The sequence below is a fragment of the Dicentrarchus labrax genome, unplaced genomic scaffold (genome assembly GCF_905237075.1).
Source record: "Dicentrarchus labrax unplaced genomic scaffold, dlabrax2021, whole genome shotgun sequence".
NCBI lineage: Eukaryota > Metazoa > Chordata > Actinopteri > Moronidae > Dicentrarchus > Dicentrarchus labrax.
The window spans coordinates 11,674,508-11,700,979 of NW_026136704.1; the positions used below are offsets into that span (position 1 = coordinate 11,674,508).

The 26,472-nt window shown below is 40.1% G+C and overlaps 1 protein-coding gene across 11 annotated transcripts in view; it reads right to left on the reverse strand.

Annotated features, from left to right (window-relative positions):
- rap1gap2a (RAP1 GTPase activating protein 2a) overlaps positions 1-26,472 on the reverse strand; it is an 86,614-nt gene that overhangs the window by 23,414 nt on the left and 36,728 nt on the right. For 2 of the 11 annotated variants that reach the window (XM_051396788.1, XM_051396787.1), the window contains exon 1: positions 16,638-17,396. The exons of 8 other annotated variants lie outside the window; for them this stretch is intronic. In XM_051396788.1, coding sequence (XP_051252748.1) covers positions 16,638-16,765 — 128 coding nt within the window. In that variant the 5' untranslated portion in view covers positions 16,766-17,396. Of the gene's footprint in view, positions 1-16,637; positions 17,398-26,472 lie in introns of those variants that run through there. One more of the 11 variants, XM_051396796.1, reaches the window with a different exon arrangement.

The window sequence follows — 26,472 nt, forward strand, 5'->3', positions numbered from 1 at the left end:
TCTTACATCTTCCAAACAGGGAGTGACTCATAAAAAAGGAAAAGCAACAAATAAAATAAACTGTTTTTTTAAATTGAAAAACTATTATTTTAAGCAAATATTACCTTGAAGAAACTGAAACAACAACCGTAATAAAAAGCTAAAGTTATAATGACGAAATCTGATATTGTTCAAAAATGAGACCTAATTCTGGGTTTTACTCAAAATATCACCAGTGTTATGGTAACAAGATCACATCCTATTTTAGCATCACACGGGTTTCACAACAGCAGATTAGTCAGATTCTGATTACTGAATCTCATTTTTCACTGTCGGCATCAGTCTAGTTCATATCCGATAGGCTTACAACGTGACAACAGCATAAGGCTACCGTGAAAGAACACATTATTAATCAGAGCACTGACATAAGAATGTATCACTGGCAGAGCGCTAAATATTTTTCTAATCTATGAACAAAATCAGCCGGAGAAGGCATGTAAAAGCTGACTGTCCCTTCACTTTCCCATTGTTTCCCTTCTGTCTGTGGATTGCTACAATGGGATAATTAGAAAAAAAGTTCTGTTTATAACCACAAAAAGCAAGCAGAAGAAGAAACCAGTGATGTGTTCTGTCTGTATACTGACCTCCGCTGCTCAGCTTCAGTACAACGGACAGTGCGGCCCGATAGTAACAAGTACATCGGCCAATCAGAGACATAAAGCTTAAACAGACTGAAATAAGACTTAGATACAACTAAGGGGCCTAAGCCCCCTTTAGCCCCCTGGTGGCGCCAGGGCCACAGAACAATTTTATTTCAACTTTTAATGTAGCTTCAGTAAAAGGCTTCAAAGTGAGACAAGGAGTTGGAGATATGCAGTGAAATATCAGATAGCTCTTTTAAAATGCTCTCTGGTGTCCCATGGGCTGTCAAGAAGACTTTAAGAGAAGTCCTTTGGGGCTGGACGCCTCTTATCCTCTTTTATGCTTTTCTGTGCAGCCTGCTCAGAAGCATGAGTGCACATTAATGATCCCAGATGTTAAAGGTTGAGCTGTCACTGGAAGACAGAAGGAGGATTAGCTTAAAACCCCAGAAACCAGCCATGTATTCTGATAAAATCCAGAGGTTTTTCACTGGAACAGCTTTAGATTCTATACTTTGTGTCGGACATCTCTCATGCTGAATATATGATCAAGATCAGGAAAGTTTTTTCAAAGAAGTAAAGAGAAAAAAATAGCGCAGGTGCACTAAACCATCTCTAACCCTACTTTGGAGCTACAGAATGCACATAAAACCACATTTTCTCTCTGGTCCTGTACATCTACCTATCGACTCCAGTAGGTGCAACGCCATTGTTCCAAAGGCCCTTTATTCCAAAACCCCAATAGTCCCAAAAATGTCCAAGTGGACATCCCGAAATCCCATTCCATTTAGGCCTAAAAGTAGTTTGGTGCCACCAAACTACGACCGCTTCACAGGGTCAACTATGTGTTTATTATTGTTACCATGATGACAAAGGCCACCATACAGTCACCTGGCTTTATCCTTTCCTGCATGTCCAAAACCTTCAAATCGGTGGACTTTCATTTTTAGGACAACAGGCTGTCAGACAAATGGGACATTTTTTGGACTATTGGGGATTTGGAATATTGGGCCATTGGAACAATGGGCAGCCTATATCTCATCCCATAACCATATTATGTGAGTCCCTTATATCTTTGTTCTGCATGCATACAGTATATGGTGTGAAACCTTTAGCTTGTTATATCTGGTTAAATTCTTATTTTAATACTGACAAATAGAGTCTTTGGTAGATTTTATATCGGTCCATTACTTGCTAGCACAATAGCATATACACTGCAGTTAAACAAAAAACTTTCTACCAGTGTGGAAAGCTGTAAGTGATCACTTCAGATTTAGTGGATGGGAGGACAAGACAAGAGTTTTAATTGAGAGTTTATGTGAAATGAATATGCCCCTTCTTTCCTTTCATTAGCTGGAACCATAATAACACGTTCTCCATTCTCTCATGTAGTGGTGTCAAGTGGATTGTGAGCAGCAAAAACACTCGCAGTATAAAAATGTGAAACAGTGAACTTGAGGCAGCAACCGTTTGCTGGTAGAGGAGAGCCATTCCTCTATTAAATTTAATCAACAATGCTCTTTGACGTTTCTACCTGAGGCTCAAAGACACCCAAACAAAGGGGGAAAGTCACAGCACAGTTCGGTCAGTCACTGCAGGCCAAACCCAAATTCCTGTTCAACCCTTTTCATTCCACTGTCCAGAGGAAAAGCCTGTACTGCTCAGCTCTTTCCACAGACTCAGCTTTCACACAATGCAGCACTGTGTCCCCCTGTGTACGTAATGCTGCAGTATGTCAGCTCACAGTAACCGAGGGTGGACAATGTTTGAATGAGCATCATAAGCCAAGACAGACTGGGAGAATTTACAAAACTGAGAAATGGAGAAAGGCATGTTTCTTGCCGGACATTGTTCATTGTTCTTTCTCTTTGTTCCTTTCAGTCTAAGGTAAGGAGGACAGTGTGTGTTGTGTTCCATCACTGACCTGTGAAAAGCAAAAGCTTGTTCAGACTGCTGTCCCTGGGGCGGATGCTGTATGCCTCTACAGCTGCCCTGAATTGGCACAAAGTCAAAACCTATCTCACTGTCTTACACAGTCATTCATACCTGCACACAGAGAGATGCTGTTTGCAGAGGGAAATTGCATGTGTCCGTGAGAGAAAGAGGGAAAAGACAAGGAGCTGCTCGTCTTTCCAGACTGGACTGTCTCTGTGGCGATGAAACAACAGCTACGTCACTGCTACTGACTCCCACCCAGGAAGGGAGGGAAAGAGGGAGGGGGAGCACATACTGGGACAGCAGGAGGGAGGAAGCAAAGAAACAATTTAGGAAGAATAGGTCATGGACAGAGTGAGTCAGAAAGGGGAACTGTTGAAAGAGGGTTACATGAGATGTGCAGTCAATGCACTTTAAAGAAGGTGCTTTGCATAAGATCATCATCAAATGGCGTAATATGTAAAATTACAGGCCAGTATCCCTTGGAACTATGTTCACATTGGACAATTCAGCACCTCATGACGACCTTATCTCCAATACCAACATGCACTGCCAGCGCAGAAAAGGATGTGTCCTGTATTTGACAACAAGGAAAGCAAGGTCAGGGTGGTGGATGGAAGTGCAGTGCATCTTACTCTCATACAGGAAACTGTTGCAGACTAGCCCCAGCTTGTGCCTCTCATGTATATTCATATTACCAGATACAATTCTCCTTATTTTTGTTACTTTCTGTGAAGTTTTATATTTTTTACATCATTTACCTTCTTTGTTTGGAGTGGGAAATAGACTTGTAACTTTGGAGATGGGTTCAAAATCATTTTAATCGTGCAGTGTATAAAAGACTGTTTCCCATCAGATGGTTAGAAGAGTCTTTGAGGATTCTGGAAATACCTTCAGAAAATAGGTTTTGTTAAATGACCTTCTGGCTTTTTCAAAGATCGCTGGGTATTTTTATTTCAGAAGAACGGATGTTTTGCGACTCGAATGTGATGATAAAACATGGGGGACGCAAACTGCAGACATGCATTACCTTCAACGTTTTATTAAAAATAACCCTGATCTTTTCTTAACCTTACTCAAGGGTTTTAGGTGCCTTACCCTGATCATAACTCCACCATAGTTTATTTGCCACAGCCACAAACTGATCTTGTCATAGAAAGTAGAGTATCTTGATTTCAGTATCGACAATGCAGCCATTTCTCGACAGAAAGCAGAAAGAAAAGACTCTAACAAAGCTGGACTGTAATGAATTTGGGCTCTCACTTAATGGATTTTTCAATAAAAAACGTACTCTGTTGTGTTGAAACTTTCAATGTTGGCTTTAAGGAAGTTAGAACAGTAAGCTGTGAAATGAAATCAAAAGGTCAAATTGCTTTCAAACCTCTGGCTCTGAGCTGAAACAAACAATGCGTGGCAGAAATTTCCCAGCAAGCCAAAGGGCAGTGGCTGCCACACAGTTACATTATTTTAATACACAGTAAATACTGGCTGCGAGAAACATACGGCAGCTGTGTTGGTTTGTGTGACTCTCTCTGGCCAGGCACTCTGCCAGAGAACAGTGACCTCAAAAATTCATTCATCCACAACAATAAACACGCTCTTTAAATTTTAGGAAATAGTCATTGTTGGATGAAATTCCTCGAGTAGAAAATGAATTAAGTGTAACTTAACTGAAGTCTCCGTCCCCTGGAGCTAAGATTAAGTGGTTTTAAACCTACTGGGAAAAAATAGGGCAGATCATGCTCCACATCTGCATCCAAACTAGTACAAGATGTACCTTTCTTGTATGGCAGCATGTCTATAATCCTGCTTGCATTTGGCTGGCGCTAATTAGGGTTGATTCAACAGTAATCACATCCACATAGTCATCATGTTTATCTAATGAAACCGGTAATGTGTGTGTGTGTGTGTGTGTTTGTTTGCTTGTGTGTTTGTAAGAGAGAAAGAGAGAGAGTGAAAGAGAGAGAGAGAGAGAGAGAGAGAGAGAGAGAGAGAGAGAGTGAAAGAGTGAAAGATTGTAATATATCTCTGTTATTTCACGTATTGATTAAACATAAGATTCGGGCAGTGGGACATCAGGCACAGGCTAGAACCCAGTGAGAAAGTGTGTGTGAGAAAGAAAAAGAGGAATAACACCTCTTCCTCACTCCACATGATGGAGATGTCACAGGAAGAGAAGATAGGGGGATGAAAACAGGAAATCAGGGTGATGGAGGAAGCAGAGAGGATAAAAATAAAGAATGGAGGACAAAGACAGTAAGATTGAGGAGAGGGTGAACTGCGGGTCTCGGGTATGAAGCCTCTCCCGGGGGCTTACTTACTGTTTCCAGTTGGGCTTCTTATTTGTTATGAAACTTGATAAGGAGCCTGATCCTCATGCCAACTGGCCAATTACACAACTGATGGTTTCTCTAATAGAGTTAATACAACAGTAATTGGAGACAGAGAAAAGGAGAAAGATGAGGGTTGTAAAGAGATGGAGAGTGTGGAGGGCTGGAAAATAAGACAGACTGCTGGGGAGGGTAGGACCCATCAGCCCTGATTTATATTAAAGTAGACTGACAATAAAAAAATCATGTCGCACAGCAGAATTTTCTGCAATATTACATATTAGACATGACAGTTAGAGCTCCGATAAGTACTTTAAGGGGCTAATGTTACAGTGGTAGGGAAGGTGATGCTTGTTGCTTAATATAAGTTAATTAAGTTATGAAAGTATGAACACATCTTACAGAAGATATACGTAGTATTTAATGAATGGCGCTGAAGATTGACTCTTCACTTCAATTAAGATTTGCGAGCACGAACAATTTCCTACCACATACAGACATCATGTTCCCCTTTAGGGTGAATTGTAATTATTTTGATGACCCTTTAAGGCATTGGTTTTTCAAACTGGGGTCTGTGAACGCCCCGGGGACTTAGAGGTGGTCACTGGGAAAATGGGGGATATATTAATTCCACTATTATTTTACTGACTAGAACTTATCCCAATGTGTAGGGGGTAGTCAATGAGTGAACAAGGGAATTAATTTCAGATTAAGCACCTTAGTTTTGTTTAGGGGTTATTTTAGCAAAACTGTGACTATGTAGATAATCTATTATAAGGTAAATCACAGCGGTGCCAGTTAATGTCCTTTAAGCAGCAATATAATATATTATCACTTTGTCTTCTTGTCCTTCCTCTACTTCCTTCTACTATCTATCAGTCTGTCCTTGTTACAAAGTCCAGTCCACTTATAGAGGTAAGAAATGAATGTATGAGTCAGTCAGCTGTCCAAGAGGAGGGCACAGGCATCCCAGATATGTGCAAATATGTGGAAAGGTCAGAGGAGCAATAATTATGAGACAACTGCACTTCAAGTCACCGGCTGTTTCCTGTGGGAACGCCAGGCCTCGCCCTCTCTCTCTTGCTGTGATATGAATAGATACAAAGATGACAGCACACAGGAGATAAGACTGTCCAGCCAGACAACCTGAAACACTCTCATTATCAATAAGAGGAAGAGGAAAGGACAGACGGATAGTGTGTGTGTGTGTGTGTGTGGGGGGGGGGTGTTGGCCGGTCTCAGGAAGCTACTTTTATAAATTAATACATGAATCTTTACAAAAAAATAATTGGTCCTTCAAATACAGAGCTGGCAAGTAGAAAGAAAAGAAAGCAGAAAAAAACCCTTTTCATTTAAGTAGAAGACAGGAAATGGATTTTGTGTTTGTGTGTTTATGTGTGTGTGTGTGTGTGTGTGTGTGTGTGTGTGTGTGTGTGTGTGTGTGTGATGTGTGTCTGTGTGTGTGTGGACGTGGGCTGTGTTTCAGGTAAAAAATCTTACCATATGTTCATTTAAGCCCGACACACTTTTTCATTATCACCTGCACAACTTCTTTACATGACAGACTAAAACCCATGTTAACGAGCACACACACAAACACACATAAGCACACATGCAAACACACAAGCTAAGAGATCTTCAAGTGGCTTGTGTGTGTTTTACTGTGTGATTTATTTCCTATGCCATCAGTGCAACTCCAATACACACATGGTCAAGTAGTGTTTAGTTTCTAATCTCAAAAGATTTTCAGTTGGTTTAGTATTTTTGCCAATGTTTAGTTATACCTAAGTTTTATTGAACTATTTGTTTGTTCTTTAACTTACTGATAGTAAGGTATTTAAACACAAAGTCACAACATATAAAAAAACTACATTATTGCTGCAGTTCATTTATCAGTTTCAGTTTCAGCATGTCTTGATCAAAAAGATTGGCTGTGTGAAATCTTGGTAAGTAAAATAAATTTACAGAAGTGATGATATATTTTTCATTTTTGTAGTTTTAGTGTGCTATTTATGTCACCTACACAGTTCCTTGTGCTTAACTGGGGAATAAAAGTATGAATCGGTTGCCAGGATTGTCTAAATGACTCCCTAATCCCTCATCTTTCTTATTCTTCTCACTGTCTGCCTACTTTTCTCTTTCCACCTGTCTTCTTGGTTCACTTGGCCCTCCTCTCCGCCCTCTCATTTCCTTTCCTCCTCTCTCTCAATTATTTCTGTCATTAATCCAAGTGTTAGACTAAACTTACACCACTGCAGGTCTCGCCCCTTTCCAGGCACACACAGTCCCACCCAAGGAAACTATGAGTGTCTGTGTCATTCTGTTCCTCCCAAAGAAACCAGGTTAATTATACTGCGGTAAGTGTGTTACCCTGGATGATACTCTGATGGTTCCCTGTAACATTTAACTGTGTTACCGAGTAGTGGAGCCAATTTATTGACTTAAACACCGACTTTAAAGATCACAAACAGAATAAATAACCAGCTTCTCTGACACACACTGTATCTTTGACACCGGATTTATCATCTAAACACCAAAGGCGAACACTACAAGCTACTAAAAGGTTACGTACTATAGCTTTTGTCTTACCTTTGAAATGTCAGTGTTGTTTCCTGTCTCGCTTCACAAATGCTGCCAAGAGACCTCTGATAGATATTTATGTGTACTAACTTCCCAGCAGCAGGGAGACACTGATAAAGGCCACTTCATGTTTGTTTATTTGTCCACAGTTGTGCTTCATGCAATTAATCTTTATTTATAAGCCCATAAGTGCTGATAGTCAGTTTAATGTATTAGTAGGTAATAATAAATTGACAATAACAGCTCAATCTGAATACCGAAACACAGTAAAACCTCACTGGAAGGAATTTCATTCTGTTGGGGTTCAAAAGATGAAAAGGTGTCATGTAAATGCTCTTTTTAATTGCTATCTGTCTCCACATGCAAATCCCCTGGATGTAATTCAAAAATGTTATTTCATTATTAACACCAGACAGTGGTAAGAAAGTATGATTTAAATATATATATTTTTTCTTTTAAATATATTAGTGTTTTATAATACAATTATATATTTTAATTAAATATTAATGAAAGGGGACACTCCTCTTTTTGTATACAGTAGATCTAAGAGGTTTTTGTCTTTTGGCACAACACTGCATTGCAGTGAAAAACATAGTTGCCTGGCATCCCTCTTTCTGTCATATCACTGGAAATGCCACAAAGCCTATCGAATCCCATTCACTTTCTGGGACCCACTTCCTCTTTATCATTGCCCAATCTTGAGTGACTGACTTGAGTCAAAGGGAAAAAATAGGGTTAAGCATCTGTCAGATGACATTGAATACTTCTCTTCTCAACCAGCTCCACCACTTCAGACTAGCTGATAACCACAACAGAGCAGAAAGGTCCTAAAGAATCGGGGAGAGATATGAAGACAGAGAGGGATAGAATGACAGAATGAATGGATGTCAGATAGATCGCTGAAAGAGAGAAGGCAGCAGAGCAAAATATGGAGAGAGAGAATAAATGAATCTTTGCAGACTAAAAATAGCACTCACAATCCCCAGTGCATAGCTGGGTAAATAGGGCCGTCTTGGGTGGGTCTCTGGACACTTGTTAGAGACTATACCATCTCATCCATTACATCCCAAGACAAGGCTGACTGTCACACGCATGCACTCAACACACATATTTGTACAGACAGCAAAGAGACATGTGAGTTCAAGTGCAATCAAATGTGTGCATGTTTTTGTGCACACGCAGCTGCTAATCACAAAATAAGTGAAACGCACAGGAGGAAAAGGAGGGAGTTTAAAGGAGGGAGTAATTGAGGGTAGAGAGGAAAAACAGGGGGAGTCGGGGAATGGAAATACGAGTGAGTCAGTGAACGAAAAGTGGTTGTGTTAAACAGCAGGAGTAGGAGAGTTCAACAGCGAGAGGAGGGGAAAGAGACTACAAGACAAGGAAAAATGGTGTAAGGTGGTCAAAAAAGCAACATAAAAGACTGTACTTTAAAACATCAGCTCTGTCTGATGAGGTTTTCTCTCTTAAGAAATTAATTTAAAAAATAAAAACATTTGGGACAGGGAGGATAGTTTAATTTCTACAGAATAATAACACAGTTGTTGATATGTTACCATACAAAGTTACACAATTGACCATTCTTCAAATATACAGCTTAGCAACCGTAACTAGACCCAGTGGGGCTTTCAAGCTTTGGATTTCTCCACATGTTAAAACTGTGTGCTTGGCGCTGTAGTAAGAGTAATACTTTGCCTTTAAAGACTTTTACAGAGTGTCTTTTTATTTACCTTTCCAAAACCAAAAACACAAGAGTGTACGTGTAAGGAGTGGATTAAACTGTGTGTTTATCTGGGTCCTTCACGACTAGAACATCTGTGTAGTCTTTCCCAGCTGCAGAGGACTAAGTTTTAAATGCTTATATCAGAGTTTTGGGCCTTGCAAATTTAGACCTCATTCCAAATCTTTTTCTCTTGTAATCTTAAAAGTGAAAATAAGGTTTGAGACACACAAAAAAGCATCTAGAGATGTCAGTTTCAGTTAATTTAGCCTTTTGCTTTGATAGACTGCTAATTCCACTCATAGGTAATTAAAAACACAAAGAAAACAAAATACAAGAGGCTCCATTGAGGCCCCATTTCTGCCTCTGGCTCTGAGTGAGGAGCACAGTCGACTAATAGTTCCACAATTGCCATACGAGGACAGCAGCAGGCTTATCGTTGATGGCATAAGATACTCACGCTCGAAGAACAGAACTAATGTTGGCTCTTTAAATCACCTTCCACTCTAATTTACAACACTGAATGGTAGAAAATTGGACCGGCGCACATTACACTTTCTTCCCCTGGCCAGCAGCAACGTGACCTTTGGCTGTAAGCCATCCTCTGGCACGGCAGCCAGGAGTGCACTCTAGCTGGTAGCATCTGGGTGCTAATCAAAGTTACACAACATTGCCAAGAACATGAATTCCTACAGTTTTACAATTTTCTTTTGGACATGTAGCAATATTGTTACCTTCATGGCATGTCGGCAACTAAAAATCTGCTTTCTCTACCTGTCCTAAATGACTAAGAATTTCAAGAGCATTTGCTGCATGTCATCCCATCTCTCTCTATCCCCTTTCTTATCTATCTTCGGCTGTAAATATATGTATTTAAAATAATTTCAAGAGGTAAATCTAACACTGCATGAGAACAGAAAGCTTGACACGGGTCACAACTGAGGTAAATGGTCAGTTACACCCAAAATGCCACTGGTTGTTGATCTGTTTTTTGTGTAAGTCAGTTTATTTGTCAGAATCAGATTAAATAATTGTGCAGTCACTCAACACCTATACAGTAAAACCTATAGAGATGCTTTGCATTGTGTGTCATTACCCTCTTCTGGACCGCTGCCTGGATGGCTTCCGTGTCACGGCTGACTCTGCGTGTCAGGAGAAGCCAGGTTATTCCTGATGGGTTTTAGCTGTGACCAGCTGCTAGTGTCATTTATTCTCCAGTTGTTAAGTCCCAAACATTTCAACAACCACGTGGCGATGGCACCACACAGTTCAAAGAATCCATGAGCCAGACTGGATGGCATACAAGAGGGTCTGGTCCTCAGCTGTCTATTTAACAAAGAAGAGCTTCACCATTACAGTGCATGCTTGTTTGAAAGGTATAAAAGTTCTAAAGTGTACCATGCGCTTCAAAGAGACAGCACTCAATTTGTGTCTTCCCCTTTCCATTTCTGCTGTTATGCTCTGCAGAAGCTCCTGAGCATCTCCATATCAAGGACCCTGAAGTAGATTTATAATAGACCACTGACAAGCGTTTGATGAGATTTTGTCTTCAGGGACTACAAGTGTTGAGATACTTGAATAACTGTCATGTCAAATCAATCTATCTACTCCAAAGGGAAATATGACGTGCAAATGGGGATTAAAACACCAAAACAAAGCGAATCAGACAACCGGGTAAATCACACAAAACTGTGTGAGAAAACTAGAGGAGAAAAAAAAACTAAGATCATATCAGAGTGTGGTGCAAACACATGTGGAAAATGTGATATTACAGTGCAAAAAGAGGCCAAGCGGTCATCTATTAATGTGCATACAGTTATTCAGGTTCAGAATATCAATAATCATCCTTAGAAGGACAACATTCAGGATTTTACTCTTCCAGGAGGCACTGTCAGTGACCTGAAGGCAAGAGCTCAAGCTCTCTGGGCAGGACAATCTATGGAAGTGCTTGCTTTAAATATCCCTGAGTAGGATCTGACTCACCCTAACAACTGTCTCTTGTCACATTAACAAGTGTTCTTTCTGTCTGGCTGTGTTAAGATGTCCATGGCAGGCAACAGTAAATAAAGATAAAGATGTTTCTAAAAAACCTTCCATAAAACAGCCATCGAAGCAGGAAAAGCATTTGAAGAGTTTGTTTTCTCCCTTTTAGAATCTCAGTTGGTTTTAAAACACAGTTTCTTGTCCAGCACAGTGCCCGGATATTTGTCGTGTTCCACCAGCTCGATTTCCTCTCCCTTAATAACAGTCATTGTAGCAGCAGAGGACGACTTTCTGAAATCAATACTTGTGTCATTAGTTTTTGCTACATTTAGCAGGATGAAGGAGTTGTCGCGCCATAACACAAGGTCCTCCTCCACGGGTCAGTGATCTTATTCCGACCCATCCATGTAGGCTGACTCACATCCAAATCATCAGCATATTTTATTATGTGTCTGTTCTCATCATTACTTTGACAGTTGCTCCTGTAAATAATATATAGAAGGTGAGGGAGACCTTGTGGAGATCTGAAGAAGGATTTTAAATAAAAAGAGACCATTTGCAATCACTGAGACCTGTTGGTTGAAGAAGAGGTTCACATTAGAGGGAGTGTAGGAATATATACATAACACGTGGGTGCCAGCAGCGGTCACTAATTGTCCCATTGTGCCCGGGTGGCATATCATTAAAAAAATTAGACTATTACATTTACGTGTCATGGAATATATCATTTTTATTGCTATAAGCATGCTTATACACACCAAATTAGTCATAGAGAGAAAGTCAGTGATGCTAACTTGACGACTTTCTCACTAGATTTAGCAACTTTTCAGACCCTCTTAGGGACTATATTTAAATTTAATATTACATATTATTTCATAATAATAATATAATATAATAATATTAAAATTTAGCTGCTTATTCAGACCATTAGGGCAAAGGTAAGAAATGTATTCAAATATATTATATTATAATTCATTCTCATGAATGCTGCTCAGAGTGATCACAGTCTTCTGCCAACAGCACCAGGGTCTCTACCTCTCCTCTTGTGCAGGTAGTCAGTAGGTGTGCCCTCTGGTGTATGTTGAATTCAGTTTCACTCTTTCTCTCAGAAAAATAACTTAAATTTGTGACAATGGTAGTTAAGTCTAAGACAGCTGAAAATAGAATTTGGGACGAGAAAAAAATAATAATTTTGAGCCCTAGGTGCAAGGCCATTGGGATTGATGTATTTTTGCTAGAACTTTTATTTTGAAGTTATCAAATTGCTATTTGTTTTGAGATGTGCAGAGCATTGGATGGCTGACCACACCTGTCATCTTAGAGCCTATTGACCTGAAGAAGATCTGACTGGGATCGAAAATCTCGTCCATTTAAATAAATTTGTGGTTTGGAGTCAATGTGCATGCATTACACTTTTTGTCAATAAAAAAAATTGTTTGACATTTTGGGAAATATGTTTCTTGCTGAGAGTTAGATGACAGGATCAATACCACTCTCAGGTTTTGTTGTGAGACATCTGCTTGACCCCTGCTGTCACCTGTCCTGTGGCTTAATTTACAGACAAGATTATCTGTTCTGCTCTACTTCTGGACATTTTTCTCCCTTTGTTTGTCAGGGAATCAGTATTATACAGTGAACCATTTTATGCAGTGTTTGTGAGCCTCTAATTTCCAGTGAAGGTCATGCCTTTTCCTGTACCATTACTGTCCAACTCCCTGCAATCAACAGGAGGCATTGTACAGCAGGGCCAGTACTGTCATAAAAATTATGATCTTTAAATATTGCAATTTGCAAAACAGATGCATGTTTGTATGTGATATTAAAAACGTTTAGTCTTCGAGGGGAACAACACAGTGTATGAACAGGAGGGCCCGTGCTGTGATGATCAAAAACACAACAAGTTAAAAGAATCTGTACATTTTAGCAAGGTATGCGATAATAAATGAAAAACCTGCTTTCCCGGACTCTGAAATCAAGGACAACTCTTTCAAAAATGAGTAAGAATATCAAGTGGTAAATCTGCCACTGTGTGATAACGGAAAGCTTGACAGAAGCGAATGATCAATTAAACCCAAAATGCCATCTGTTTTTTGTGTTAATCAGTTTTACCTTGCCTATTTGTTATCAGATTAGATTGAATCAACATGCAGTCACACAAGAGAAGTGAAAACTATAGAGAAGCTTGGTATTGTGTGTATGGGTGCCTCTGTCATAAAAAATATGATTTTTAAATATTGCAATTTGCAAAACAGATGCATGTTTTGTCGATATGTTTGTATGAGATATTAAAAGCTTTTAGTATGAGAGGGGAGCAAAACAGTGCGTGAACAAGAAGCCCCATGCTGTGATTATAGATTAGGTCTCAAAAACACTCCGGCATCATAAATTAGTCTCTCACTCTCCTACCCTTAAACCCCCCTACCCCCCGACCGACACACATACATCTCTCTCTCTCTCTCTCTCTCTCTCTCTCTCTCTCTCTCCCCCCCCCCCCTCCCTCCCTAACCCAATTACACCACACCAGTACATACTGACAGGGAAATGCAACCATAACCACATAGGCACTTGTTGTATAAGCCTAAACACAAATCAAGCATACTTAGCTACACATACAATGGGCCAAACTTCTCTTACAGAACCACGCACACACACACACACACACACACACACACACACACACACACACACACACACACACTATACAAAACAGGTCTGCAGCTGGAGATAAATGAGCTGTGGAGGACATTAACGCATGGAGGAGTAATATAAATATTCAGATACAAGCAGCAGACCTCATGCTGTTCAACTTAATGGAGGGCAAATATACATTACGGCTCTATCAGAGATAAAGAGCGAGAGGAATATGCAGAAGATACACTCAAGGAGTAAGACTGCATACCTATATGTTTGCACGTGTACTTGTACTGTGTGTGTGTGTGTGTGTGTGTGTGTGTGTGTGTGTGTGTGTGTGTTGGCTGTATTTGTGAAAAGGCATACAAATGTGTACAAAAAGGTAAAATCCCTTTTTTGTTAATTCTCTGTTGCAAAGTTAAGTGGTATAAAAACACTCTATGTAAAGTGTTCCCTATTATTATGTAGTTACAAATTCTGGTTGTTAGACTAAGCCTGCTTCAAGGGCATGAAATACCCTGCCACAATGGGTGGACTAAGGCAGAGAGAAATAGCGGTTTAAGTCTGAAAAGAGTGCAATCATGCACATGACAACTACACTTGGGGAAAAAGACAACTTAAAATCGTTGGCAATTGTGCCTGCATCATTACGTGACACCACCACAGCAATAGCAATGACAGCAGAAGAATATTGTAGTAGCAGTGCTCCGAGCTATTTTTGCTTTCCAGACATGATTGTATTGTTGTCATTTGACATCGGGCAATAACACTCGGAATCAAAATCATAAATCACTTCTTAGCAAGCATGTGAAAAACATGCAAAAAAGTGTGACTGTCAAAAAATTGTGTGTTTGTGTATATCTGTGAGACAAAGCAGGTTAGTTGCATTCATAGACAAATACAGCCTACAGGCATGGATTGATCCACTAGGGGGCCCTGGGGCAAAAATTAACTCTTGTGGGCCCGCTAACCTCCCTTTTTCTCCTCTTACTCACTGTCAATGTTCCCTTTTGCCGTCAAGTACACATTTTGCCTAGAGCCACAGAAACTAACCTATTGTTTGTTGGAACATCCTGTTTGTCTATTATTAAAGACACTGACGATGTAAGCATACTATCCTTACACAAACCAAGACTTCAGGATAAGGTAATACAGGTTTTTATCATTTCAGTTGACAACTGTTTTAGTGATGCATATATTGAAACTATAATACAATTGATCAAATCACCACAAACCAATGAACCTGTGACTCTTAGGGGCCCCAGGAGTTCTGGGTCAGTTGCCCAGTTTGCATGGTTGCTAATTCATCCTCGCCTCCAGGGGTTAATTTTACACTGTCTGAAACTAAATTATAGACACACACACGCGCACACACACACACTAACACCCAGAGGTCAGATAAACTTATCAGCATTTGCAAAGTGAGTTACAGTCTATTTTCATGTAGCCTATTTTGGTACAAGCTATTAGAACAGAGTAGCAAAGTGCATTCAGTGCTGCCTATCAGTTGTTCACACACACACACACACACACACACACACACACACACACACACACACACACACACACAACCACAGACACACTGTATATATCTTTCACCACAATGACACTAAAAAGGCAAACTCAGACTGCAGCCTTCTGCTCATATTCCAGTTCAACAGAACGTGGTCAAAACAAGTCTACCCTGGGAGTGGGGAGGGTGTGTGTGTGTGTGTGTGGGCAGCCTTGACCCTGCCAGCCTCGTATTGTTTGTTACCAGGTGGGATATTCCCAGGGGTCTTATAGACTGCATTCATCTAAGGTAGTATTAGCAGTAAGCTGATCTGGACGCAACACAGCACGCAGGGAAAATCCCCTTCCAGGTGCATCTGGAGTGTTAATTTCTGAAGATCTAAGGCTACAACAAGTCTTCTTGAATGCTCAATCTGGTATTGCTTTCATTATACAAAACTGCCTGAAGGTCCTTCACATATAGTCCTTAAGAGTTTTTACTTGTAAATAGAAAACGTCAGTTTTGTTGCAGCCTTCATACTCCATAATGAATTTAAAAACCTGGTTTAATAGCGACAGCTGATATTCCATATTACAGCTGCTGTTGACAGCCGGGTTGTGGGCAGTAGAGCTCGGTACTGTATTCTTTTCTCTACTGTAGTTTTCAGCTCACCTCTTGAACTCTCAGTCAGTTCACCAACCTACGACCTGTTCAAACTGCCTCGCGCTAAAGGAGTGGAACCGTTTTATCAGCAACACGGGCATCAACAAGTGTCCATCAGTACTTGTGATAAACCGACACGGAAAGACACAAATAGATAAGTGGATGACCTTTGCTCTGCACCTTTTCCTTTTTATTCACCATATCTCGCTCTTGTATCTCTTCACATTCACTTCACTCTTTCATTTTTTCCATGTTCCAGTCTCTCCACACCATAGCTTTGCTTCTGTCCTCCGTTCTCTCAGTCCCTCTCGTTTGCTCTTCAAAAGCACTCAGAACACACCTCTATTCACCCATGATCCTCAATACCTTTCTATTTCTCTCTCCCGTCTGGCCGAGATACACACACAAGTGCGGTCAGCGAGACACACACACATACTCACACAAACATGCACACAAATGAAAAGGCCCCCTAATAAAACTGCAGATGTAAACTCATTGAACCATAAAGAATACAACTTGGCCCATGCCTCTGGAATAACAACAGACTATACAAGCTAATAAAGTTTTCCTCACAATCCCAGCTCAACACTGCACTGCAGACTCTCTGCTTGTCCCTAAGCCATACATCAACTACCCAGCATGCCAGCCTCATCAGACGACGCGACAGGACAAACTTCACCCACCCTTCGCTCTCCTCCTTCTCTCTCTCCTTCTCCTTGGCTTTACGAGACTTGTGCAGGAGTCCGATGAGGATCACAGCGGCCCGGATGCCAGCCTTTTTGTTGTGGAACCGTCCTCCGGTCTGAGACATGCTGGACGTTTCTGCTGGTGCCAGCAGGGGCTCCGGTGACAGCCGGTCCAAGGTCAGGCCAGCTCCAGGGTCCCTGGGCTGCAGGACCTGCTTGGTCGTGGCTTTGCGGGGTTCCAGTGTGAAGAGTGGTTGTCACAGTATTGGTTCTGTTTGCTGTCAGGTCTAGAGACAGCTGGCAAGTTTCTGCCAAAGAAAGTACCTGTTTGATTTCTGGCTCTGGATTGGCAGTTTAGAGCCTCTCCGTCAGACGTTCTGGTATAAATCTGACTATAATCCAAAAGTTAAAGATTCTGGAGCCACTTTTGGTTTGGCAGGTTGTCAGATCCGATTAAATCTCTGTTGTTCTTGGTGTTGTGATCAATGAGCATTTCTTGTAATCCCAGAGGTGTAGAGTGGCACTGTTAGACTCCAGCTCAAGGTGAACTTCTATCTGCATCCCCTGCTTCTGCAGAGAATCTGTGCATCGGAGCTCCATAACACATCACTGCCCCTGACGAGAGGATGAAGAGTTGCGCTGCTGACAGCCTCGGAGAAACACACACTGTGGTACTGCATCTCTGTCTACCTACCTCTTCCCACCTCTCCCTCCTTCTCTTACATGCTCTGCTTCCTCTCCCTCTGTGCCTGCTGCTCCTCTGATACCTCCTTCCTGACTGCTGAGCCCCGCCCTCCTCCGTCTGATAGGCTGGAGTTTGTGCAGGGACCGCCTCCTTCTCCTCCTCCTCTACTGTATGCCTCCCTCTATCTCTCCCTGCCCTTGTTTCTACCTTGTTAATAATTTTATATTAATCTCCCTGACCTTGTTCTATCTATGCTTGATTTTGATTTCATTTCTAGGCACATGCATGCACACCCACACCAACCCACCCCATCTCTCTCTCTCTCGTTCTGACACACACACACACACACACACACACACACACACACACACACACACACACACACACACACACACACACACACACACACACACACACACACACACACACACCCTGTCCCTCTGTGTGAAATCTCAATTCAAACAGGCTTATCAGCCTATTGCCTGCTGTGCTGTTGCCAAGGACATTGGAATTGAAATGTAACCTCACAAAATGAAAGGAGATTAAATGAAAACATGTGAAAAAAAATCATAATTTTGACACATTCTGCGTGCTGTCTTTTGTGCATGTACACACGGAAATACATAACACATTTTTCCACACTACATTTCTTGTTCTTTGCCTCCTATTATGCTGTGTTGCCAAATCATTTCCACAATTTACCTCCATTTGTATTCCTCCCACTAATAAACTGTCTGCATGCCTCTTGTTTTTCTAATATACTGTCTACTATGCTATTGGTTCTGTCCAGTTCCAACTAGAGCCAGTTTCCTCTTCAGTTACAGTTTGGTAAACAGAGCTAAAGTAGTCATGTTCCCAGAATATATTGATCTAAAGTGTTCTGTTCCCATCTGGAGCCACCTGTTCCTCTTCCCCTCTGTTAGTGAGCAAACCAACTGATTGATTGATTGACTGGCTAATTGAGTGAATAGCTGCATTATTCCTAGGTAGCATTATTTCATTTCTCTTCATAGTATCTTCACCCATTTTCTTCCCTGAACCAAACTACCAAGATGGTTTATCATTTACCCTTGAGATTGCTTAGTCCTTTTGTTTTATTTGCTCATTGTGTAATTAGTCCGGTTGGTTTTCCATTAAAGGAAGAGTTTGACATTCTGGTAACATTTATTGCCCAACGTGCCGAGAGTTAGATGATTTTTAACAGATTAAACAAACAAGATATAACGTGAGCTTAAGTGACTGGTGAATTTATTAACCTTTGGACATAGCCAGGCCTTTCCTTTTCTGCTTTTTTCAGTCTTTATGCTAAGCTAACCATCTTCTGGCTCCAGCTTCATACTTCATACAAGCGTATATCCCAAAATGTCTGTGCTTAACCATTATTTAGTATTATAAACATACATACACTTTTAGATAAATTTAAATATAATATAGTTCTGTTACACAAAATTTGTATATTCACTCATTAAAGATCAGAAACTGTAACACCTTTGCGCACTAGCGGAAGAGTAATTAAGCTATGATTTGTTACCTTTCATCCGGCTCATTAAACAGCTATACAGTCGGGCTCTTCTGCATTGATTTCCTCATTTCTCTAATGAGTGTTGTTCATGAGTGAAAGTTCATGGTGGAAAAAATATTTTGATATTTCCTTGCGCCATGAAACGCTCCCAACATAAAACATAAACTTTCAATTCAAAGGTGAAAATAGCCATGTGAATTATGAGATTCTCATGTGGCAGCAAAGATAAAACTCTGTAGACAGTCAAGGACACAGACATAAAACTGTAGCAAGCAACATAAAAGCCTGATACAGCAGGAAAATATACAGTGAATCACGCTGAACATCTGGTACAGCTCATCTGGATGAGAGTGTACTGACAATAATAAAGGGGTAAATGTTGTCCGATACCTAAAATGGAGTGTCTCAGACTCCTTGTACAGAGGATAATTAGAGAAATGCATCATTCAAGACAAGAGACAAAGACATCTGAGTAGATGAGATGCCTCGGTAATTGTCCAGCAGCAGCCAGGGAATAGATTAAGCCGGGAAAACAGCAGCAGCAAACACAACAATTAAAGGGAAGGTCCCATTTCTCTCCTCATGCATTTCTCTTCCTGTGTGTGATCAGCACCATAGCAACCGGACAGCTGCCAGAGGATCTGCCCGAAGGACCCCCAAGGCTGTGTCCCCTTGACACCAAACCAAGAAAACACTCTTGTAGGTTTTTGGTTACAGCCCTTTGTGGAATTTGCTTCTAAAAACTGCAGTTTGTGTATCTTTGATTGACGCAATCTGCCATCATGGCTCCCACACTCAAAACCACCTGAGGATACTTACAACTTCTACGTGGAGGCAAACAAACAAGTTGGACTATATCAAATGCCCAGAAGAGATCATCTGTAAAAAACATATACATACACACACACTTGCAGAGACTAGACCATTCACTAGGGTCCTTTGTGCGTCATCAAGGGGGAAATGAAACACCTGTATCTATTCACGTTCAGACACACAAACACCACTTACTCTCTTTCAAACCCCCCTCCCCCTTTCTCTCACTCACACACACACACACAGACACACACACAAACACACACACACACACACACACACACACACACACACACACACACACACACACACACACACACACACACACCCACAGGTGTGACATTGTTTCTGTGTGATACACTGAGGTGTGCACCAGTACACCCCTAAGCTTGAATAAACATTCAGAGCAGATATGATGTAGTTTAACATAGTGTACCCATGGGTGGAGGTACATGCCGGCATTAAAAGCAGAAAGTCCTTTATTAGACTTATTTGAGTAAGGCAGGTCCTTATTCCGTGAATCACATTTTGTCATTTTCAATTTCAAATAGTATGCTACATGTTTCTTGCCAGGATTTCGGATATGCTGAAGTCAAGAGTCCACTCCATACAACAACAGACAGATTATTCTTGACAAGAAGACAAAAAGACAGCTTCTATTTTTTCATTATTTGTAATTGTCACATTTTAACTTCCCAGCAAGAAAGTCTACATACTGTTGCAAAGGCTTCTCTACATCGCTCAGAACACAATTCTAGGGCAGAAGTGGTTCATATGTTTTGTTGGCCTAAAAGTAGTCAATTTTAACATACTGAGTCTAAAAACAATGTAGTTTATATATTCTTTTTAAAATGAGTTGTTTGTTTCTGAAAATTAGAATTTTTTTAGCAATTAGTCAGTCAGTCTCAGCCCAACTTAAAACAAAATGGCGTGTTGATTTTAAAATTCAAGTGAAAGCTGATGATGGTTGAAGACACATGTAAATGTCTGCATGCATATAAACTCTCTCTCTGGTTTTCCTCTATTGCACGTACACACACACACACACACACACACTTCTGCGTCTCAGTGGTGCCAAGCAGCCTTTCCTGTCACTTCACAGCTTCTCAAGTGTCTCCCAAACAAACAGATGCCAGTCCACCAACGTCACCTCTCTTTGCAGCTCATTCTATTACAGGACACACACACACGCACACACACACACATACACACACACAAAATGCTTGACCCAACTGCAAGACCGCTGGAGAAAATGACCTTCACAACTGCTGCTGAGTAACTACTCCATCCCCCAACACACACACACACACACACACACACACAAAAAACACACACACAGTCACACAACCTTCCTCTTCCCACTTTCCTCTCCAATTCAATCCCCTTTTTCCCATCCACCATGTACTATACTGGCGTAAAAATAGAAAGACAACTCATCGTGACACTTGTGTGTGAAATCACTTTTCAGCGGTCCAAATGAGTGTCTATGTGTGTGTGTGTGTATGTGTGGGAGTGTGTGCAGATGTGTACCTCCACCTATTCAGCTCCACTATGCACTAACTGTTAGTGGTCCAGGCAGGAACAACTGTCCAGTGTTTTATGAAGAAACAACAAATGGAAATGGCAAACGTGCCATAAATAAGAGATTAACTCTGAAATGTCATGTTGTCATATAAATCAAACGATGAGCCCTGAGCATAAATAAAAGGAAATGTCATCTCTTCCTATCTCTCAATGTGTCATAACCTGATGTACTGAACGTATGTGCTTCGTGAACAAGAATTTCTCACATTGAGCTCACACGTGTTTCAAAAAGAATCACTTTCATGCATTGGTACTTCAGACAGAATGCGGTTCGATGTAGTTGTGTTTCCATGTGACTGTGTGCAGTGTGTACACAGAGCTTTTTCACCTCCTTCGATTTCTTTCTAAACATAATTTACTCTGTGTTTTGTGTCTTTGTGTGCTCTGCTGTGTTTTGTATCCAATATGTGACAGGTTTCTTAAAATGTGGTTAGTCCTCATGTACTGAGGCTCTGTTTGTCACGTCAGTACCAGCTGGTGAAAAGAATTCCTCCCTTGGTGTGTTAGCGCTGGTGTCACTTTAGTGAAATTAAATACTAAAAACTAGTATTTTGTCACTTTAATTAGAGGGTGGAGGTCTGAGATTCGCTCTGTATGTATCGTCTGGTCTATCCTCTCTATAACTGAAGATTCAGTGATATGTTTGTCCTTCAAATACTTTTAACTCTAAATGTCATAAAGAATCTTGGACTAAAGCTGTCTTTACTTTTGCTCTCACATTTTCCACTAATGGCGAGGCTTTTTCAGAGCTGTCTTCCTCCCTCCTGAACAACACCACTTCTCTTCTCATCAGTATCTTGCACCATACGGCCCCTCTCTATTTGTTGCTCTTATGTTCCATTAATCTCAGCTTTTTTCTCCCTCCTAACATTTCCCTCCTTCAATTTACTCCCCCCTCTCTCTGACTCTGCCTTCTTCTTACCAACAGATGTACAGAGTAAACTATAACAGATTAAAAAAATGCAATTACAAAAGTCAGAAACTGTTCAGCAGGGAAAACAGTAACCAGATAAAGAAGAACTTCTGAGGGAATTGTTAGGAGCTTGTATGCAGGAGTCAAAATGTTGACCTACCATGATGTTTCACATCTTGATGATAACAGAACTGATAACACTGTTCAAACACAGAATGGAACAAACTCCTCTTTAATCTGCACAGTCAGTGGATTTTGGAGGAAGGTAATCAGAATTTGATTATCCCAACAGAATATTATCACTGATCATTTTCTATTTAGATAACCAGTAATCTGTGACTGATTACCTGCATCAATTTACAGTCTAATCCTCCCATCCACGCCTATATGCCATTTAGTCTCACACTTCCTTTTTATATTTCCTCTCTGTGTACACTCCTCCCTCTTACAGTACACGCTGGTCCTTTCCACCATTCCACCATATAGAGCGCACAGCCAATACAATGACACATGTTTATGCATGCAGATATATACTGTACACAAGTATAATCGCAGGTACAATCAAATACAAAAGTGCACACACAAACCAAAAGTGCAGGTGGTTTCAAGTCAGTTAGCCTACGGAGGAGTTTACAATAAACATAAATCTATGAAACACTCGACACAGTGATTTATATAATCATAAACTCTTCCTCTTTCTGTTCCACTCAGGTATCATTCAGTATAATTTCCCACTCTAGAGTGTGTGTGCAGTCAGGTCAGCGGTGGCCTCTTGTATTTGCTCAGCTAAAATTAGCGATATAGCAGCAGTGTGGAATGCTAAATCATCATGCACACTGTAGACAGGAAAATTACTGTATTAACAAAGAAGAGGTGGGGTAAATTAAATGACATTAAAAGATTAGTCTGCTGGTATCCTCTATTTTTAAATTGTGCAGCCAAAGTGTTTATTCCTCAGTGCCACAACGCTCCATTGTTGTCCAAAAACTATTAAAAACAAATGACTGAGCAGCACTGGGTGACATGTTCTGCCATGAACACACACACTGTAGTTTATTTTGTTTCAATCTGCATACACCGTCCTGCTGGCCCAAATACTCACTAGCACACCAAATGTGCATTAATCTGACACTGAAAATAGTCCGGAAAATTGGCCCTGTTTCAGACACGTTTTATAAAGACTACAATACCCAGCTGTTCTAGAAAATGACTTGACCCATTTAAAAGATTTATACCTTTAATAAGAACAAACAAGCTTGGAGCTATACAAATATAGAATAAATATGGAATGTTACATCCCTTTACACAGTTTTTTTAATGAAATCTTCTTTCTTGACTTTGGACTGATGGTTTTTATATACATACATGCCAATTCCCAAGATCACTTCTGTTCTTCAATATACAGACCAAGTAAATCCAGTAAAAAGTCAATTTCCCATGCAGCATTCTTGTTTTTTCTTTATGTTTGCAATGTCCTGGGTAAAAACCAAATCTATGCACAATGTATAAAAAAAGGCGAGAATAAAGGCACTCTTCTCCTGATAGCACAAAAGAAAAGGAGACAGCAAAGTTGATGTTCAGTCTCAGACATGTCATTTGTCTTTTCAGCACACTTGCCTCTGTCCAATTAAGCTGTTTCTTTTGTCTTGGTTTCCTGTTAATAAGATTTGAGCATCTCTGGATGGCGCTCGTATTTGTCTGTCCAGCCATGGCAGCTGTACTTTCTCATGCTAAATACCCATTTCCTCTGCAGGCAACATAAAATGAATCATGAACTGTGTGATAGAGGATTTTCCCAGACCTACTTGACAGCTGTTTTTAAACGTAAAAGCTTCATGAATCACTGTTGCACCATATCAGCGATAGAGCACCATACAAACCACAGAAGGTGGTGGATTATTACTTTAAGATAAGTTTACTGCAGCATACTGTCTGCTCCTCTCAGGCAAGGTAACATAAGTGAGTTATTACTCCAACAAGGAAAATTGCTCTTATGTAAGTAATGTACACATATAATGACATAGTCACACCCACACATACAGTAGACACAGACAAACATGGTCCACATAGAAGACTGTATATTACAATAGTTGACATGGGAAGAAATGACTTCAGCTCAGTGGTGAGCAGTATACACAACTGGCAGCAATGGATGACAAACCCATTTGATTAATTACAGAATAATAAGTGAATATTAGTTAGTTATTTATATATATTTTACATATTTTATTATTTATGCTCTATGAAGTCCTCCTCAAATCCTACCTTTTTTATACACATGAATAGTATAAAATTAACGTATGTGTATGTATGTAAAAAGTCATTTTTTGATTATTTCTAGTAAATGCAAATATATGTATGCAGCAAAAGTGGAAGAGTGACTAATTTATGTTATATGTTCCTTTATTCTTTTGCAAGTGACACTTAATGCCTAGGATCAGTGGATTTCTCTTCAAATTTCAAGGTCCTTAATAAAAAACAACATAGTCATAGGATTTTGTTTATTGGCTTTGGAAAGAAAGCCTGAGAGCCTGCAAGGTCTTACATTTCATCAAGGGTTATATTTCGCGTGTGGCTGTTTTATTATAAGGGGCTCAGATGCCTGACTTTGTCTTTTTTCCCACCTACAGCTCCTATAGCTGTCCCAGACATCCAAGGGGGGGGAATCTCCCTTCCAATTTCCTCCTGTATTCAGTTTTTCCTTCTACTGGTTTTCTGGGTATTTTTCCTCATGTTCTTAGACAGCCTGAATCCTGTTACTTTGTTATATTGAACTATGCAAATAAACCTGAGTTGTGGATGCTTGGGAAAAACTTATACCTCACATATCTAAATGTACATGAAAACACAAGACAAAAACAGTGACATATGTCATGTGCAAAATGACTATCCAGTCACTGTACTCTATATCAGTTTACATACTCAATGCTACTGTAGTTGTGCTTCAATCAGGTAAACCTACACCGACTCACTACCTAATACAGGTCCCCCTTTGTTCTCTGCTTCCTTGTCTCTCTCAAGGGTTTTCAGTAATGAAGTGCTATTTCTCATAAAACCTTGATATTGTTAGCACAAAACCAGACCCGTGGCGTGTATACACAGTTCAGTTCTAGACAAGGGTTCAATCAAGTGTGCATAAGGCATGCATGATTCATGTTTTTTGGATGAAAAGGTGTCACATTCATTTTTTACCAACTATACAGCACATGTGATAATATGATGACTATACAATACTATACTATACTACACAACAATTCACATGTCATACAACCCCACAATATCACAATTATTGTAATTAGTGTGTCACAAATTGACCGTGGCAAGTGCATGTATGAGCACACACGTGTGTAGTTTAAAGTGCATGCAGCAGATCATGTTATCACTACTGCTACCTTAGCTGGCCATATTGTGTTTTGTACAGTCTGAAGTTCATTACATAGGTCATAAGCATAGATAAACTGAATTCAAAGCTGTAGTAATCAATATGTTTCAATCAACAAGTGATTCAGTTATTAATTTTAATGTGAAGGCATCACCCACTGTGACAAACCAACAGAAATGTATCAGTCGATTAAGCATTTTAGTATCTTTTCGGCTCATTGTTTTGGTTTTAACTGTTAACTGCTAACTGCCTCTTTTCATTTGGAATCAATTGTAACCGACGTGAATTCAAGCTGATCACAGACTCTGTTTTTTGTGAGGGAGTAAACTACAAACGTTTAACTTTTAAGTTCCATGAGTGTTTGATACTCAAAGGATAGATTTTGGGTGGAATATCATTTTAGCTACATGTGATACAGATTAGTGCTACTACCTACTGCTCCATGCTTAATGTCAGCAGGATTACAAATGTAGCAATAATCCATCAAAAACAGGTACAGATTTGATTTGACTTTTCCTGTCTATTGGCAAGAATGTGGCACTACGATACAGGGTTTATGATTCAATGTTGTGATATATTGCGATTAGGGTTGCAAAATTCCGGGAATTTTCAAAGTTGGAAACTTTCCATAGGAATTAACGGGAATAAACAGGAATTCATGGGGATTAATGGGAATAAACTGGATATTTTTAATATTGCTTGTTATAATACTGTTAGTCTATAACAGGGAACTTACATGTAGTTGAAAAGAAACATCTTGCAGGATAATCTTGCTTAAAACAACCTGATTTAATGCAACTTCCGTTGAATGTCCTCCCTATATTCGTCAATGACATGCACACTCGCAGTTATCAGCATAGGCTACTACATACTTGCCAACATTTATTTTTAAAATATGGGATTTTTTTCCTTTTTTTTGGGGGGGGGGTGAAT